At 37.4% G+C, this 20040-nt stretch overlaps 1 protein-coding gene across 1 annotated transcript in view; it reads left to right on the forward strand.

Moving 5' to 3' along the window:
- The first annotated feature begins 9642 nt into the window (after nucleotides 1-9642).
- Nucleotides 9643-20040, forward strand: part of LOC135208553 (major facilitator superfamily domain-containing protein 6-like) — a 19495-nt gene continuing 9097 nt past the window's right edge. The window contains exons 1-8 of the mRNA XM_064240865.1: nucleotides 9643-10562; nucleotides 13344-13484; nucleotides 15475-15597; nucleotides 15770-15984; nucleotides 16324-16425; nucleotides 16564-16818; nucleotides 17463-17595; nucleotides 17931-18016. Of these exons, the coding sequence (XP_064096935.1) occupies nucleotides 10556-10562; nucleotides 13344-13484; nucleotides 15475-15597; nucleotides 15770-15984; nucleotides 16324-16425; nucleotides 16564-16818; nucleotides 17463-17595; nucleotides 17931-18016 (1062 nt within the window). The 5' untranslated portion in view covers nucleotides 9643-10555. The remainder of the gene's footprint in view (nucleotides 10563-13343; nucleotides 13485-15474; nucleotides 15598-15769; nucleotides 15985-16323; nucleotides 16426-16563; nucleotides 16819-17462; nucleotides 17596-17930; nucleotides 18017-20040) is intronic.

The raw sequence follows: 20040 nt of genomic DNA on the forward strand, positions 1-20040 counted from the left end.
TTCAAAGTATTTCTCCTGTGGCCTTGGCTAAATATATTGTCACGTGGTATTTAGTGACAAATAAGCACATATATATATATATATATATATATATATATATATATATATATTAAATATATATATATATATATATATATATATATATATATATATATATATATATATACCATATATATACATATATATATATATCTATATATATATACAATATAAATATATATATATATATATATATATATATATATATATATATATATATATATATATATATATATATACCTTTCTCTTTACATAGATTGACTGCAACCATTTTCAAACTGGCAGTAACTCCCTGAAGCAGAATAGGTACCAGTCACAAAAAGTGTGACTGGTTCACAAAGGGGTAATAGGTTCTCTTGTTAGTAAACTGAGTACTATACTGAAATTAAACGATGGCACCCTTCAGTGTTCTTTTAAACTAAACGTTTTCATATTTCAGTAACTTATGAAAGCCAAAGTTTTTACGCTTGAGTCATTAACTACAACCAAATAAATTTTACTTATTAATATAACCAATCCCTCAATTCTTCTTGAAGCAAAATATCCCCATCTTCAACAATTTATTAAAGCAAAATATATTCATTTATAGCTTTGTCACATTAATATGTTTGGCATTCATTCTGCAGAGATGAGGGTTAACTTTTAATCATTGTACAAGTCAACTGCACTCACATTTATATTTTCTGCTACTTACAGGTCCTATTAATGTGTTTCTGGTATACTGTTGATATATATATATATATATATATATATATATATATATATATATATATATAAATGTATGTATATATGTATGTATATACATGACTTCGAATACAAATGCCTTTTAGTATTCCAAGAGTGATAGCTAAAAAAACATAATAAAAAATGAACTACTTATTGGTATCTTCATTAACACCTTGACCAATAATTAAAAAAACTAGACTATTTGTTAAATAAGCTATGATCGTTTTCTGTCATTATATTATGACACCAATGGTTTCAGAAATACCTACAAAGGTCTTACCGGGTCATTACGGCGGATTTCAGTAAGAGGGACAAATACCTAATCGTACCAAATTATGAGACTTCAGACGTAACCTAACCTAACCTACTTTCGGTATTAGCCTAGCCCTAGCCGTCACCCGTGATCTGCTACCACCATTGAAAGGCTAAAACTTTCTCAAATATAATGTTGAACCTCTTTTCTGTTCTATTCATTTCCTTACCCTTATTCTGAATCACAACTTCCTGGTGGAGGACTGGAAGGAATCGAGTTATGATGAAGTCTTCAAGAGACATCTTGTTACACTTAGGCTAATCAGTCATCTTACAGAAGGCACCAATTTCACACTATATATTATAACCTAAATGAATTGAGCCACATCACTGCACTGATTACTGCTTAAAAATCCCGTTAGTATTCCATGAACTGAAATCTTAGAATGGGACAGCGAAGAGTGAGTGATGAATTGGAAAGGACAGATTAGTTTACGATTCGCTAATGCTAGACATTTTGCGCCAACGAATGGACTGTCAGCCCGGTGTCAGGCTGTCAGCCACTCAGCCTCACCTCAGGACTCAGGAATCTGGTAATAAAAGCTACGCATAATGCGAAACCGGGACAAGACCAAGTGACGAACATAAATATTGATATGATTTTATAGCTAGATTTCGTCATATCAATTCAGAGCATCTTTATTTTTTTTTTCCTTTACGAGGTCAGACGTTTGATGAATGTTCTTCGTATATTGTGCATGATCTAAATTAATTTCCATGAGGTCTACGCCGGTTTTCAATGAAACAGATCTTTCTGCTAACCTCTACCCTGAAAGTTCTATGAACTAGAACTTTCTGTTGACCTCTACGCTTATTACCTTATTACACTTGCGGGTCGCCAATGGGCAAGGACTACTGATGACACTCGAGAAACCAAGGGTAGTACTATGTACCTACAGCTAGACTCAACTCTGCATAACTCTAACATTGAGAGTATGATCTAACACGCAGGTGCACCTTAATTGTTTTAGTCGGTAAATTGACCTTCTGCCCTGGATTACGATTCTCTGATAGTTTATCTATATTTCTTTTAGGTCATACTGCCTCTCTCTCTCTCTCTCTCTCTCTCTCTCTCTCTCTCTCTCTCTCTCTCTCTCTCTCTCTCTCTCTCTCTCTCTTCTCTATATATATATATATAGTATATATATATATATATATATATATATATTATATATATATATATACATACTACTTGCAGCCAGTGGCTTGAAAATCTGAGTTTTATTTCAAACGTGTGATCCTGGTCAGGATCCAACAATCTGCTAGAGGTAACTGAACCTCGCCTCCCAACCCCTTATTGTTGATCTTCGTCAATCGTCATTGCTGTTTCTTAACGTTTAGTTTTGAATGGAGTGATACTATTTTGACCAACGCATTTGAGAAAGAAATGACATCATCAAGATAATAAAGATAAAACCTAAGTCCCCCGTATGATAAAAATACTAAATGATAGGAAAATGCAAATTTCCAGAGGTTCCGAATACAACCACATACGTTCTTAGCGCACTTCCTCGGAGCAAGTATTATATTCAAGGATTATGAATACCCTTTTAATTCACTAAACATGAAAACAAGCTGGCAGCGTCTACGCATATAATATCATGATAATATTCCATATTTTAATTTCATATTATACGAAAATATTTCGCAACGGTCGGTAACAATTAATCATCTTACTTATTATAAAATCATATTATGATAGCGGATATGAGAGAGAGAGAGAGAGAGAGAGAGAGAGAGAGAGAGAAACTCATAAAACATAAAGAGCATCAACAAGCAAGCAAACTGCATTTTAAACAATTATATAAGGACGATCCTATTTGCCCGGAGGGGCGTACGATGATCTATTGCGTAAACGGTAGGCAGTACAGAGTTCCGTGTTCATTCGTAATGTTACCAATCGAATTTACAACAATGGGGATAGAGAGGAACGGTGATTAACTGACCACTCTCTCTCTCACACACACTTCCTTAACGCGAGCCTCCAACCAGCTGCCCCATCTGTGTGTGTGTGTGTGTGCACGCGCGCGCTACAGGCCTCCGCCAGCACCCCTGGTTCCTCTTTTGCATATGAGACTCTCTCTCTCTCACTCGTATTTTAAGTTTTAAAGCTCAAAAACAAGGTAACCTGGAGATAGCGCCGAGTGTATGACTTAGCATTTAAATATTAAATTGCACTTGCCTGAAAAATGATCCACCAAAAAATGCACATATTTATTCACAGAGACTGTCTGCCAACCTTACAAAAAATACCTAAAATTTACATATATATTTTTAAGAAACACATTACAACGAAAGTGATCACCATAATACGTCGAAAATAGCATGAATCTCATGCAGTGAATACCATGGAATTTCTTTGGTGAATTCCATTGATTATAGAATATTTTTTCCTTTTCTCTACAGCAGAAGTTCAATGGAAAGGGGATTCAAAGTTCTCAGTTCTCGGAGAGAGAGAGAGAGAGAGAGAGAGAGAGAGAGAAGGGGGTGGGTGGGTTGGGAGCTTGAGATGAGACAGGCTCTGAGCCTCCTGAAGGAAGAAATATTTTTGGTCAAGAAAGAGAGAGAGAGAGAGAGAGAGAGAGAGAGAGAGAGAAACAGGTACTAACTATTAATCAATTTATTGAGAATCAAAAGTGCTATATCATCAAAGCAACAAACATACTGAGCACAGGAAAAATGACATAACGAAATTCTTTATTATTATTATTATTTTTATTATTATTTTATTTTATCTATTTATTATTTGTTTTCTTTTTTGCATTTTCCGCAAGGATTCTTCAGTCAGTTTAAGGGTCACTTCCTGAGAGACAGGACGAGCGCCCTTTTTTGCAGGGTGCAACAAGCGGACATGTCACTTCCTCTAAGCAAGAGACAAAATTACGCCTCCCAACTGCGTAACAATTGGACACGTGTGTGTAATGTGTGTTCGTCTGAATGAAGCCGAACATGTGTGCGAGTTCTTAGAGAGAGAGAGAGAGAGAGAGAGAGAGCATGCAGGGAGTGTTTGTATATTGCGGCAATGGTTCCAGCTGACCAGAGACAGATTCGCTTAAATGGAGAAACGCCAGTCAGACGCTTTCGTTTGTTTCATCTTTAGTCTCTTGTCTTGCATTTTCACCACTTTCTGATCGTTTCGGTCGATAGGGGCCATTAATACCTCCTCAGGGTGACTCAAATCGCACATTCAGCTTCCCTCAAGCCAAGTTACGATCAACGCGCTTGTGAATAAGTTTCTTGTACTATAATGCATCGACCAAAGTGGCATCGCTTACCAGGGAACACTTCTCTTCACAAACTGGTTAATTTAGAATGGGCTTTGAGCAAGGTCATCTTACTTCTATTGTGATTCGTCCCTGTGGGATTCACATTTTATTCTTTGGAATCTGACCTTTGAATGGCAGATTTGAGACATGAAAAAGGAAGAAAATCTCTGGAATTATGTGATAAAATAAAAGAGCAAGACTAATTTAGCTGCAAAAGCTGTGTGGGCTTTATCACTCAACCAATAGATCAGGTTTTTTGTCATTTTAAAGGATTAAACATACACAACCAATGTCACACGTCCCACATAAATAAACGCATGCGCACGTGCTAAGTCATTATCCTGTTCTGGATGCCATTTCTCTTTATCTGAGGTCATAAAATTTTCGCATAGGTTCACTATTAAAGAAAATACAAAAATTGGATCCTAACAGTTCAATGCCTATTTCCAGAAAAATGAATGTAAAAGCAGTTGTATCTGTAAATATCCCTTAACAAAGCAGCTTTTCAATCGCGATTCTTTTCATTTTGAGGAAAATAAGACTTGAAATTGCATGTTTAAGCATATCTTCTTTTCGCAAGTCCTCACGTTATTCCACTACTTTTTCTTAGATGAAACGATGAAAAATCACCAATTCTTATTCAAGTATGTAAAGAAAGCAATCTTCCACCGAAAGCTATGCAAGGCAGATCAAGAGTTTCGCCAAGAATAAATTCTACAGATATATTATATACAGACACACAATATATATATAAAGGTAATACCACAGAAGAAAGATGAAAAGACGGGAAATGCCGACATCTTTCGGTCTACACGACCCTTTCTTTACTTGTGCCTCAAGTAAAGGGTCGGGTAGACCGAAAGATCTCGGCATTTCTCGTCTTTCCATTTTTCTTCCGTGGCATTACCTTTATTTATACATAGCATCACGTTTTATATATTTCGTGATCTAGTTATTCATATATATATATACTTATATAATATATTATATAATACCATAATATATTTAGATACATATTATATGTATCTGCTGAAAAAAATCACAGAAGATGCACGTGACTTCATAAGCGAATACCCCAGGAGAAATAATAGACAGAAATTTCGTGCCAAGCGCTTTCGTCCTTCAATGGGGCATTGTCTCATTAAAAGACGAAAGTGCCGCACGAATTTCTGGCTATTTATATTTTTTCCTGTGGTATGCGCTTATATCATGAAGTCATGTGCATCAGCAGTGATTTTTTAAGCTTATATGTATTATATATATATATATATATATATATATATATATATATATATATATATATATATATATCGCCAAAATGTGGAACGTGATGAATATACAAATAAAGGAAAGAGGAAACTGAAAGGCATCGCAGCGGTACTCCATTGTTTTACTCCCCTTCGTAGATTTTGTCATAATATATACATATATATATATATATATATATATATATATATACTATATATATATATATATATATATATATATATATATATATATATATATATATATATTATATATATATATATATATCTCCAATGCTATTCTGAATCGCTTGCAGGCCTCACGATGGCGGTAGAGACCGAAATGCAAAGCAAGTGTTTCGAGAGCCTCTTCTTGTATCTTCCCTTCAAAGAGGCCTAAGCAGGAGATAAGGCACAGGGGCGACTGCGAACGGAGGAAGCTGTCTAGACACATCGACCTCATTTTGAGAAGTGGGAAAGTGTGAAGAGAAAATGACTCTTGAAACAGCTATTTTCTGTCTAAAAAGTCCTCGCAAAAATTTCTGCCCGGGAAAAAAAATTCAATGAACACTACGCAATAGACGAACTCTGAAAATGACGTTTTAGTTTAGAATCCGATCAGAAAGCTAACAACATCATTCCAGAAACAAGATTTAGAGGAAATATTATTATTATTATTATTATTATTATTACTATTATTATTATTATTATTATTCAAGATGTAGCCGTAGTTAGTAAGGTAGACTGTTACAAGCATAAGGACCCATATACGGAAAACAGCCCACTACGCACAAATAAACACAGAACTGGGGTTTAAACATGGTAAGTGACATACAAAAAATAATCACGAGATAAATAGCAATGAAAAACCTAAACTACGAAATAAAACTCAATGCGAGCCTGCTTAACCAAAAAAGCCTTCGCACCGAAGTTCAAACTTCGCAAGACCCAGGAAGTTCCAAGGATTCAGCTCCATGAGGATGATCATTCCAGAACTTGATCACGGGAGGAATCAAACTTCTAATTGTCTTAACCAGCCCTAAGTGGTGGTTGGTATAGGCGGGAAAGATCTGCATGAAAAGGATGATCAGAATTCCAAGCAAGCACACTGAACTAACTGACCGACGGCGCCAGAGAATTTAACACCAAGATCTCGGGTGACAAATTTAACAGTAGCTCAAGTTTTCCCCCAAAAACGTGAACTAGTATCAAGGAAATATGAATGATCATAATTCAGACAAAAAAATGAAATGGCAGCTCGATTAAGGAGGGACACGTCTCCTCGTCAAATTCTGTCACAGTACCGTCTGTTGTCAACAATAACCTAAAAGTTCTCTTTGTCTGGTGACTTCTTGGCCTTGTTATGACTCGATCACTACCGTTCACACCAGCTTCGAAGGCAACAGTGCAGGCTCCTAAGCACTGAAGTTTGCGATTGTATTACTAGCCAATGCTCTTACAGACCTTACAGCTCGTTCGGGTTGCCCCAGGTCCCTCAGTGTGAGGCACCTCTAATGTCTACCAAGGATTGCTAATGCATCTTCAGGAATATTTTGCATCTTCCAATCTTGGATGGTCTGGGATGCAGCTTTGATATTTGTCGAGCTGAGTCTTAAACACCTCTACGCTCAATCACGATACGTTCCTCAGATGAGCTGGCAATGCATTGAATAGACGCTGCATTGTCGATGCTGGTGCGTAGTGGATTATGTCCTGTGTCCTTTCCTTAGTTTTCCTGATATAGTTTTGGCCACTATTAACCTACCTCTGCTTGCTCTTTCTGATATTTTTAGCTCCATGAACGTTTTCGGTAATTCCTTCTATCTGTTCCCATGCCTGTATTATTATGTAGCGTTCAAAGGAATCCGGGAGATTCATATACAGGTTTGAATTGATTTATGAAATGTAGGCTCCCAAGCCAAGCATTGGTACATTAGGCGATTCAGCGCATAAGACGGTGAGAAGAGGGAGATGGAAAGGTTGGGCAATAAGATACAACCTGGAAATAAAGGATGTGAGGTGGAACTGGAGAAAAACCTCAAAGTTGCACAAAAGAATTAATACTTTGAAGAGTTGGACAGAAAGACTGAAGAAAGGAACCGAGAATGCAGGTGAAAGGTGTAAAGATACAAGTTTATATATGCATGTGTACCCGGTAGGGAATTAGCTTCGTCAGTGGATCTCATGCAGTGCACTGTAGGCATTGCTTAAGGTTCTTTGCAGCGTCCCTTCGGCCCCTAGCTGCAACCACTGTCGTTCCTTTTACTGTACCTCCTTTCATATTCACTTTCTTTCATCTTACTTCCCACCCTCTCCTAACACTTGATTCATAGTGCAACTGCTTTGAGGTTTTCCTCCTGTTACACCTTTCAAACCTATTACTCCTAATTTCCATTTCAGCGCTGAATGACCTCATAGGTCCCAGTGATTGGCCTTTGGCCTAAATTCTATATTTAACTCAACATATATACATGTGTATGAATGTATATATTAAAAGTATTAACACACATACAATTATGAAAATATTTTCTGATATCGAAGACTGTCCTCTATACGTAAAAATCTGCCTCGAGTTCTTATCCCAATATCTTATATAATGGGCGTTTTGTCTGTCCTTCTGTCTTTCATTCAATCACGGCCAAATGGCTGGTACGATGGGCATGAAACTTGGCAGGGTTATAGTGGGGACCACTAAGATGGTTTATAATGGGGGTTCATCCTACCTCTCTCCCCCTCCTAAGAGGGGGGCAGTGAGTAGGGATTCCCTGAAACGGACTTGGTTCTGCCCGTGAAACGGTGCTGGTTATGTCCATAGTTTACTGTAGTAGATTCATATCAACTGTGCATCCGATGTCTAGGCCAGTCTCTTACGACGTTCCTGATTGGCTGTTGATAAGCCAATCACAGCGCTGGAAACTCTCAAACTCTCGAGAGTTCACATAGGCAGGATGTATGTTCCACCTCTCCTGAAAAACGTATCACTCAGGAGAGGTGGAACATACATCCTGCCTATGTGAACTCTCTCGAGAGACTGAGAGTTTCCAACCCTGTGACTGGCTCATCAACAGCCAATCAGGAGCGTCGTAAGGGACTGTCCTAGACGTCAAATGCACGGTTGATGTGAATCTGCTATAGTAGTAGTACCTGAAATCGCGAGAGCAATGTCGTGTTATGTTTGCAGGCAACAGAAGAGAAATATAGCGGCAGCAATCGGCGAGTGATTCACTCCTTTTAATGGATAGCAATCGACCTCTTTCCTCTATTCTACGCAGACTTGTTTGGCAAGTTCATGAGATTTTAATCTCGCTTTAAAATGAGCACTTTCATAATTCTATACAATAATAACGACAATAAACAATACTCCTAGTAGCACGAGTGTTGAAATGGAGAAACAAACCCAGTTATGTACGAAAGCTCTCTGTACATATTTTCTAAAAATATATGCATTAGACAACTGTGGATTTGTTTCTATAATAATAATTAATAATAATTAATAATAATAAATATAATAATAATAATAAAATAATAATAATAGATAATTAATAATAATAATAATAATAATTAAAATAATAATAATAATAATAATTAATTAATTAATTAATAATAAATTAATGATATAATAATAATAATAATAATAATAAATAAATTATTAATAAATAATAACAATAAATAATAATAATAATAATAATAATAATAATAATAATAATGTTTTATTTAAAATTATTGCTGCATTAATCTTATAGAGGTTCTTCTCAATTTTTCTATAGAGAAGAACTGCTATAAAATTAATGTAGCTGATGCAGTAATAATAAAATTAATTTTTAAAAGAGGCTTTACTTCCAGCATACAATAATTATTAAAAGCACGAAACTGGACAGATAAAAATTAATTTCAAAAATTAAATAATCGAAAAACGACAACAGCACCATGGCTCGCGAACAGTATTATAGTCTGGTACTAGATATGATTACCCAATCGAATTCGTGGCCGGTAACCAACAGCTGATTGGCTGCTGATGATGCCCAGGCCCGCATCAACAAGGCCCTCCTCGTTACATCACCTCTCCATCGGGGCACTAAAATCTGCAGTGGCAGCAGCTTCAGTGGTAGTGGCAGTGGGGCATCGGCGTCTAAACAGTGGCGTTCTGGTGGACGAACCAAAGTGACTCGACCAGTCATTCCATCCCGCGCCGCGGTCACCTGGTAGTAGCCATCAGTGAACTCGTCCCTAGACCTAAACACAAACACATTCGTCGTTTTTTCTCTTCTTCTTCTCTGAACTTTTTGTGATCTCGGTGGTTTAGTAACGTAAATTTCGACTTCTGAGGTTTTTGGATACGTTGTGGAATTGGAACTTCTATATTCCAAAAGAATGATTTTGAAGTTCTAAACTGTAAAATTTCGATTATTTAACGTTTCTATACGGGAGGATATTAAGAATCTTATAAGCTGTAAAATTTCGACTTCTTAATACTTTTTTATACGTAAGGATATTCTGAATCTTATGGTATAAAAACGTTCACATATAGTCCACTTTTTATTTTAACTTAATCCAACAGTGTCAATCTCGTAATATATTGGATTGAATGGCCAGCTTAAATTATTTTTTATCTATTCCGTTTTGACACCTCGAGGCTTTTAAAGACTTTGAATTGCAGGCAACTTTTTTCAGCTTTGCAGTCTTGAGATTTTGTTAATTTGAAACATTAATTGTTTTTCTTTTTCTGTCTGCCTCGATATCAAGCGGATTTGAAAAGTCGTCCTATTATTTTTTTTTTCGTTATCTTTCGGTGCCTCGACCTTCAATGTCCTTTCGAACCCGTTAAACCTCGGAATTCATACATTTCCCCCTGAAGCAACTTACACCGAGTATCTGGAATTATCTTAAGACTATAAAAAAAATCAGATCTGTTTTTAATACCGAGAGGATATTGGAGAAGAAGCGCCTCTCCCTTCACAGCCTTCGAAGATGTCAGGTAAGCGCAACGAACAACTCCACCATTTCTGGACTGTGCATGAATTATTGTACTAACACCTCATGGCCAAGCGTTTTCCTTTGCCTAAGATGTGGAGGGTTGTTCGTTAGGTTTCTCGAACTGAGCTGACTAAAAAACTTTGGCCAAAGGCCAAGCTCTGGAACCTATGAGGTCATTCAGCGCTGAAATGGAAATTGACAGTAAAAAGGTTTGAAAGGCGTAACAGGAGGAAAACCTCAAAGCAGTTGCACTATGAATCAAGTGATAGGAGAGAGTGGAAAGTAAGGTGAAAGAAAGTGAATATAAAAGGAGCTACAGTAAAAGGAACGAAAGTGGGTTAGGTTTTTCGAGGAAAGAATGGTCTAAGAGTCGAGGAAAACGGATGCAGGAAAGCAATTGCAAAACTTATCTCATTACCGCGGATTCCAAACCAAACTATGTTGATTACTTGAACCTTAGCTTATCACAACTATAACCGCACACAGAATCGCTGACCAATATGCCACCTTAAATGAAACCAGTGGAAGATGATTTTTATAAAGAGTATACTGAATAAAAGTCGCTAAAAATCAATTATCTAATAATATATGATGCAAAGTTTCATAAAAATTATTTTCTAAATACCAAAACCCAAATGGGAATTCACTCATTAGAAAAAGTATCATAAATGTCTTAAGTAACTTGAGAATAAAAATGACGCAAAATTTAACCAAGTTAGAAAGACTTTAACACATTCTAAACAGCACAAACATTTTACCCAGCTTCAGATGACATAATACAAACATTTTACTTCAGAACGATAGAAAATGTTTAAATTGCTTTTTATCATGAAAAACATGTTTTGCCATCAAAAACCAGTGTTTCATGTAAAACCTAATAAATGATTCAAAATCATTCCTAGGCACAAAAACAAAGTAGATACAAGATGTAAAATAAAATATATGAGTACTGACGTTTAAATCACCAAAAATGATACATTTGAGTTGTTTTTATTTTGATTTATATAGATTTTTGGCGTTATGCCAAGCACTGGGGCAACTAAGGTCATTCAGCGCCGAAACGGAAATTGTCATTCAAAGGTTTGAAAGGTGTTACAGGAGGAAAACCTCAAAGCAGTTGCACTGTGAAACAATTGTTAGGAGAGGGTGGACAGTAAGATGGAAGAAAGAGAATACGAACGGAGGTACAGTAATAGGAATGAAAGTGGTTCCAGCTAGGGGCCGAAGGGACGCTGTAAAGAACCTTAAGTAATGCCTACATTGCCCCGAATGAGGTGCACTGATGGCACTACCCCACTACGGAGCCGTTAAGAATTCCACACCAGACCTTTCATTCACTCAAACGACCATCGTTTATGAATGGCATGGGCTCGGCTGTCATAAGGCCGGGTTAATCATACCGGTTAAACAGCCATAACAATCAACTCGACTACGTAAATCTTCAACATCCCGTCTCTCTCTCTCTAGACTAGAGAGAAAGAGAGTTAGTTTGTGTGAACTGGTGGTTCGTCAATGATGGTAAGGGTGTGTAAGTGTAAAAGTCCTATAAAAAATAGTGTCTATAAACAAAAAATTAAATCTGTCATGATTACATTTCCTTTGCTACAATTACTACTACTACTACTACTACTACTACTACTACTACTACTACTACTACTACTACTACTACTACTACTACTACTAGGAGATCAGTATCACTGCTACTATTGCTTATGATTTTACTGCTACTTGTTACCACTGCTCGATACAAAAATCGATCATAATCATTGAACTACCAAGTTTGGTCTGTTTTAATAAGCGTTTTTAAAGACAACAAATTATTCAATTAAAAAAATGATGAACATGAACAATCTCATTCATGAGATCTCGACTGGATTTTTCTCTAAAGATGAAGAAAAGATGACAGACCGAGGGCATAAATGACACAAAAAAAAAACTCATATAACTTGACAGTCTACTAAAGCATAAAGATCCTAACACGTTACTTAAGAAAGTGGCTTATCTATGTATTGAAAACCTTTATATGTGACGTTTGAATGCGCAACACTTTTCATGTTTCGAATCGCTGACACAGAGTTGATCGGCTTCAAGCGTTAGCTGAACTTTTAGACGCAGCCGAAGCGACGCTGCAAAGAAACTTAGTTAAATAATGCCAACAGTGCACCATATGAAGTGCACTGACGGCACTACCCCCATACGGGATGAACACGTCTTCATATAGAGTTGGAAAGAAAGTTCAATAACTTGAGCAAGATAAAAAAACAAGAAAAGATTAACAAACTCTCGAAACGAATTAGTAAATAAACAAATCAACAAAGAGACAAAGAAAAATTTACAACAGGGTGCTCCAAAGGATCTCAGAATGAACAAAAAATAAAGTGATCCATCTTCGCTTAGTCACTTAAAATAACAGCAATTGCGATAGATCAAATTTAATTTCACAGTCACCACTTTTCTTACGAACGATAATTTCCTTCTCACTATAAATAACAAACCTAAAATTCATATGAAACGAGATGATTTAGTTAAATGTATGCAGCGGAGAGAGAGAGAGAGAGAGAGAGAGAGAGAGAGAGAGAGAGAGAGAGAGAGAAACTTGGCCTAGTTTCATGACCTGAAAATACTGCTGCAGTCATTTTAGACGCAAGAATCAAACCGTATTCGCCACACCAGACTAAGAAACACGGGAGACATTTCGTAAGTTACAGGCTCTAATATTTCACCATATTTCCCTTCTAATAACAGTCAAGAGCCTCAACTTCTTCACGATGTCCTTTTGCAGCAAAAGAAACGGAAGCAAAGGCCGCTGCCGCAGCCACCGCCACCAACAGCGCTAAGAACTGGAAGGAGAGACTCATGGGTGAACTGAGATGGAATAAAAAACTCATCGTCCTCAAACTGGTCCTTTTCTTTTTTCAGGGAGGTAAGTGGCATTCAGAATTACCGTTTTCAGGGGCAAGGATAATTTGTATTAACTTATTACTCTGGTGCGTAGTAAACATTTTTCTTTTATGAACATTCATTTTCCGTCTGGGGTTTCTCTCTCTCTCTCTCTCTCTCTCTCTCTCTCTCTCTCTCTCTCTCTCTCTCTCTCTCTCTCGCGCACACACACACACACACACACACACACACACACACACACATATATATATATATATATATATATATATATATATATATATATATATATATATATATATATACAGAGGAAGATCAGGGCATCTAGAACGCCAATAAAAAACATCCAGTTTAGCAGATTATTTTCGAGCCGTTTAGACTCATCTTCAGGACTAAAGCATACAATATTTACAAAGTACAAATAGACTTAGTACAGCGATGCTCAAATCTCATGCGACATGACTCCATAGGATTTCGTTCAAAATTCACTAACTGGCAACCTAGCATGCTCCATATTTATCTATTTTTTTAATGCGGAAACGTGATTATTGCATACAATAAGGCCATAATATGTCTCATAAGAGCGAAATCTGACATATATTTCAAAACTGTAAGAAAATGTCATGTGTAGCAAATTTCAGAAAAAACTTTTGAAACATTTTCAAAACTTTCGTTCACACATCGCTGAAGCATTTGACCAAAATGAAGTCGTCATCAAGCATTAGTTTAACTGTTAAATATTTCAAAAAATGATGGCATACTAGCAAATATTCGCCTATGCAATTATTCTTCTGTCAAAGCCAAGATATTGTTCCTAGGCCTAGGTGTTAGATTTCTTTACTTTACACTCAACAGTCACATCTCACTATTAACAATTTCTGGCCAGAAAGCAAATTAGGTTATCTACACATTCTCGCGTTTCAAGTTACCTTATGAAAGAATAAATTATACACCAAAGCGATGAGGACTTTTAAGAATATAATATTCTAAACCAGTTGAAAAATAAAATCATCATCATCTTTTATTCCTCAAAGAATAGGTAATCTTTACAAAGAAAAACATTAGTAACAGATTACATTTCAGAAGGCTTAGCAATTTTTTTTAGGCCTATAAATAATTTTGCAACACACAGGCAGCTTAAGCACAGCCTAAAACTTTAACATTCAAAGAAAACTGGTTGTAATTCACATTCCTATCGTATTCCTCAAAGAACAGGTATAATCTCTACAATTAAATTCATTAGTAACAGATTACATCTCAAAAGGTTTAGATTATATCTTTAGGCCTATAAAACATTTTGCAACATACCTACAGGCAGCTTAAACACAGCATAAACTTCAACATTCAAAGAAAACTGGTTGTAATTCATATATCTACTTTGAAAATGTTGTTAAGACTGTTGAGCTTATTAGGTCTACTGTCATAATGCTGCAGACGTGGGTATGTTGACCATCCGAGGAGCATGTTAAGTGTGCTTTCACTGATGGCACCGCTAACCCAATCACACCACACTTTGAACTAAGCAACGTAAAAAAAGGAAATAATAATAATAATAATAATAATAATAATAATAATAATAATAATAATAATAATAATAATAATAATAATCAGTTCAAATCACATAGATTACGAATCATACCAATGCATCAAAGGGATCATATTTATATCACCATAAGGAAAATAGGGCTAGCTGTGAATTCACAAACTTGCCGACATGTATAAAATTAGAATTATAAAAAATAGGTTTAACACTACTTGGCAACGTCACGTTGGGTCTGAGAACCAGAACGATGCTAAAAGAATCATGTCGCATGAGATTTGAGCACCACTCTAGTGACTACAATGACATACCGGAGTTAAAATCACAAAAAACATACTAACTTACATCATTACCTGAACACTTTCAAGCAAGCTAAATTTCTTACACGTATTAGCAGATCACTGTTTAACATACCTGGTTCACGTCACTGATAAAACTATAACGAAATAGTGTGAAAGGTTCTTCCATCCTTCAGGAACTATGGGCTTCCTTCCCTTTTTGACGCTCCATATGCAGCAACTAGGAATCACGGTTAAGGAAATAGCCATTGTTTACGCCTTTCTTCCAATTGCCTCGCTACTGGGACCCCCCACGTCAGGTATGGTCGCACGGATTGTAAAAATAAATTATGCGGTATATAATAAATTAACACTAGAGCTGTTGTTATAATTATAAAACTACATATTGCAAAATGAATAAGATTGCCGAGCGCTGAAAAAAGCCAGTAACTTGCAAAGCAAGTGAAATCAGCACTCTTTCTCTCCAACCAGGTATCATCGCGGATAAGTTCGGTAGATATAAGATCGTTGTCATAATAAATATCATCATCACCACGATACTTCACTGCTGTTTGCTCTACGTTCCTCCTCGTGACAAAAACTCCCTGACATTCACATGTGGGTCGCAAGAACCTAGACTCACCTGGGATACCTGTGATTATTGCCACGATGACAGAAACGGCTCCAGTCTTGATCTTGTTCTCCAGGTACAGGCTTGGTTAAGGAATTAATCTTTAGTCAGTTTACACACGTGATCGAGCTTTCATTTCTTCATCTCAGTGAATATGCAAGACTTCAATTTTGCACCAATAAAATACATCAGTTGCATAATGTGAAATTAAGCGGTAAAATGCTGGAAGGTGACAACACATGCTCCTGTGACACTTTCTGTGTCTTACATAGAATAACAAGTCATGATAACTTCTCTCAATGATTGCATTTCAGTGACGAGCAATTACTAAGATAAAGCAGTTATTAATATGGGTTACAGACTCACAAATATTCGTTAAACATATACCATTTTTGGTTCTTTATACTTTCACCAGAACTGCAAGTTTTTATGTGATACTCCGCCTGAAGAACCAAAACTGTGTTACTACACTGGACACAACACTTCCACATGCCACACCTTCGACATGAATACTCAGGTATGCTATAGTTTCCAAATGCAGATCAAGAGTTGAATAGCCATTGCATTTATTTGTACAGCAAAAAATATCCTTGAAACAATAGTATTGAGAAATGGAAAGCGAATGCACATGCAATGATTTTGTCTACCTAAACAGCTACACATAAACGGGACAATATCATCCCTAAGAGCCAATGACACCTGTAGCCACAGGTGGCTCGACCTGACACATGATGAGAGATCTTACCAAGGGCTCAGGTGCTTTCACAATTGTCCAATCAGATGCCAAGTAAAAGGAATGCCCCACTGCGAACATCCCGACGATCCATCCAACAAACCAGATACGTTTTGGATTTACTTTGCCATAAGAATAACAGCTACATTCTTCCTGGCCTCAGCATTCACCATGTTGGTAAGTATCAAAAAAACAATTAAAAAATATTCCCTTATAAGATACGTACAATGAACACAAGTCCTATAGGGGTGATGGACATTACTTTTACACATTTCCTTACTTTTTTTCACACTTCTATCTGGTGTGCCAAGCCACTGAGTGATTTTCTTAAAGAACCGACAGAGGATAGATGTAAGGATTCCTTTGGAAGCTTACAAAATATGACCTATGTTCCCCCTCCCTAACCACCTCCATTGATGAACTTATAAGCTAAGACTTGTAATATCCACTATGGTCCAGAGTCTCTTCAATCCCCAGTTTTCATTATCTATTCACGGGCAGCCTTTCATCACCACATCACTCGGTTGTTATTTCCTCATCCCATCCTCCACAAGAAATAAACGTATGCATACATACATATATACACACACACTTATATATACAAGAAAAAGGCGTAAGATGAAAAAATCATGTAGAGTATATACCATGTATATACATACAAATAATTGCATATTTTACATGTGTGCTTAAGATCTGAAATTGGTTATAATTAAGCCTTCATATAAGCAAATACTCAAACATATATTCCAACATATTCCATACACATACAAAAATACAAATTTGTTGAGATCAAAAGTGTTAAGTCACGTATATAATTTCAGGATGCTACGACTCTTGCTGTGATACGTGACCATGATGGAGACTTTGGAAAACAACGAGTTTTGAACATGATTGGCCAAGCAGTGGTTCCCCTGATAGCTGGAATACTCGTCGATTTCCACAGCTCATCCATTGGTTGGTATACTTCCACTGTGAGCTTTAGACAATGACTTTAACTTACCAAATCAAGTTTCTGTCCCAGGAAACCTCTATAACATCAAAAGTCATCTGCTGATACTTAAAAATTCTAAAATGTTTTACACAATGGTATGTTCACCTCATAAATATCCTATGCTTACACTGCAAAAGTTTAACCCCAAAATGTAATCTTCTTAAACTTTATTATTCCTATTTTGTTAACTGTAAAGGCATTTCATAAATGTTACCTGATTTAACTGTTTTAGCATATAAATACACAAATCTTGGTCAGTCTACAAATATAAAGACTGAAACAAATCTTCATCTCCCAGGGTACTCAGATTACATGCCTGCCCTCTACCTTGGAGCAAGTTTTAACGTTATAGCTGTTATTCTCGTCGGAAAACTGCACTGCAATGTAAGTGCTTCATCTGGCTGGCCTTTACAGTTTTTTTTTTCTTTCAAATGAGGTTTTTAGATAATTATTTCCTAAGACTCGGTACAAATAAAAGTGAGGTTTTACACACACACACACACACACACACACATATATATATATATATATATATATATATATATATATATATATATATATACTATATACAGTAGTACCTCGAAACACGAAAGGCTCAACTTACGAAAAATCCAAGTTACGAAAGCCAATGCGAAAAATTTTACTGCTCTACATACGAAAAGTTTTCAAGATACGAAAGGTTTCTGAAAGTCCGAGATTCGCCCCATAACAATTTTGAAACTCGTGCCGCACGCCGCCATCTTAGTTATAGTAGACTCGCCACCATCCTCCTGCTCTCCCATTGGTTCCTGATGCTAGCCAAGCCATGAGATCCTTCTCTCTGATTGGACAGCATCCCTCCCATCATGCATCTTCTATACGTACGTGTTGGCGTCCCTTAGCTCGGCCACTCCGCACCCGAAACTTATCGTACGCAATCGGCATTCGTTCGCTCCAACAATTTCGTTTAGTAACGTAAATTCGTTAGTGATTTTGTTGCAGTACATATTATCGTGTTGTGCGAAGACTGTATATTGTGTAACTTTACGTAAATTAACGTAGTCATGGGTCCCAAGAAAGTTGAAATTCACGGAAAGAAGCGCATGCTCTCTTTGGAGACAAAGATGGAGATCATAAAGAAGTACGAAGCTGGTATGCGATTGAGTGTGATTGCAAAGGAATACGGCCGTAATCCGTCGACAATAGGCACTATCCTTAAACAGAAGGATGCCATCAAAGCAACTACACAGTCGAAGGGCATCACTATTTTGTCCAGCAAGAGGAGCCATGTGCACGACGAGATGGAACGGCTGCTCCTCATCTGAATAAAAGACAAAGAAATCGCTGGCGATACAGTAACGGAGACGGCAATCGCTCACAAGGCCAGTGCTATTTTCGGCGATTTGATTGCGCAGGCGGAAGACGAGGGAGGGGAAGGGACTTCAACGCCAACCCCAGAGTTCAAGGCTTCGCATGGCTGGTTCGAGAAATTTCGTAAACGGACTGGCATCCATTCGGTGGTGCGTCATGGGGAGGCTGCCAGCTCGGACACGAAAGCGGCCAAAGCCTTTAAAAAGATGTTCGACGAGATGATGACCAAGGAAGGCTACAGTTCTCAGCAAGTCTTCAACTGTGATGAGACTGGCCTTTTTAGGAAAAAAATGCCTCGTCGGACATACATCACGGAGGAAGAGAAGAAGCTACCCGGGCATAAGCCTATGAAAGACAGGCTTACGCTCGCACTTTGTTCGAACGCCAGTGGGGATTGCAAGGTGAAGCCCCTACTGGTGTATCACTCAGAGACTCCTCGAGCCTTCAAGGCCCACAAAGTGTTGAAGGAGAAGCTTCCAGTGATGTGGATGGATAATGCAAAAGCCTGGGTAACGAGGCTTTTGTTCACCGAGTGGGTAAATCTGTGTTTCGGCTCGACTGTAAAGAGTTTTTTGCAAGAGAAGCGCCTCCCCCTGAAATGTCTGCTGGTGTTGGACAATGCCCCTCCCCACCCTCCTGGCATCGAGGAAGATATCCTAGCGGAGTATTCCTTCGTTAAGATTCTTTTTCTTCCGCCCAACACCACCCCTCTCCTCCAGCCCATGGACCAGCAAGTGATAGCGAACTTTAAGAAGCTGTACACGAAACATCTTTTCAAGAGATGTTTTGACATCACCGATACCACAAACCTCACCTTGCGTCAATTTAGGAAGGAGCATTTCGACATCGTCATTTGCATCCGACTCATTGACCTAGCTTGGCAGGAGGTTTCGAGGCGAACCTTGAATTCCTCGTGGAGGAAACTCTGGCCTGATGCCGTATCCGCCAGAGACTTCGAGGGATTCGACGTGGGTGAAGCTGGTGCTGCAGAGTCAGAAACAGTTGACGATCCGGAAACTGTTTTGGAACCAGATCTTGACGAGATCGTTGCACTCGGC

This window comes from Macrobrachium nipponense, chromosome 35 (genome assembly GCF_015104395.2).
Source record: "Macrobrachium nipponense isolate FS-2020 chromosome 35, ASM1510439v2, whole genome shotgun sequence".
In the NCBI taxonomy this organism is placed as follows: domain Eukaryota; kingdom Metazoa; phylum Arthropoda; class Malacostraca; order Decapoda; family Palaemonidae; genus Macrobrachium; species Macrobrachium nipponense.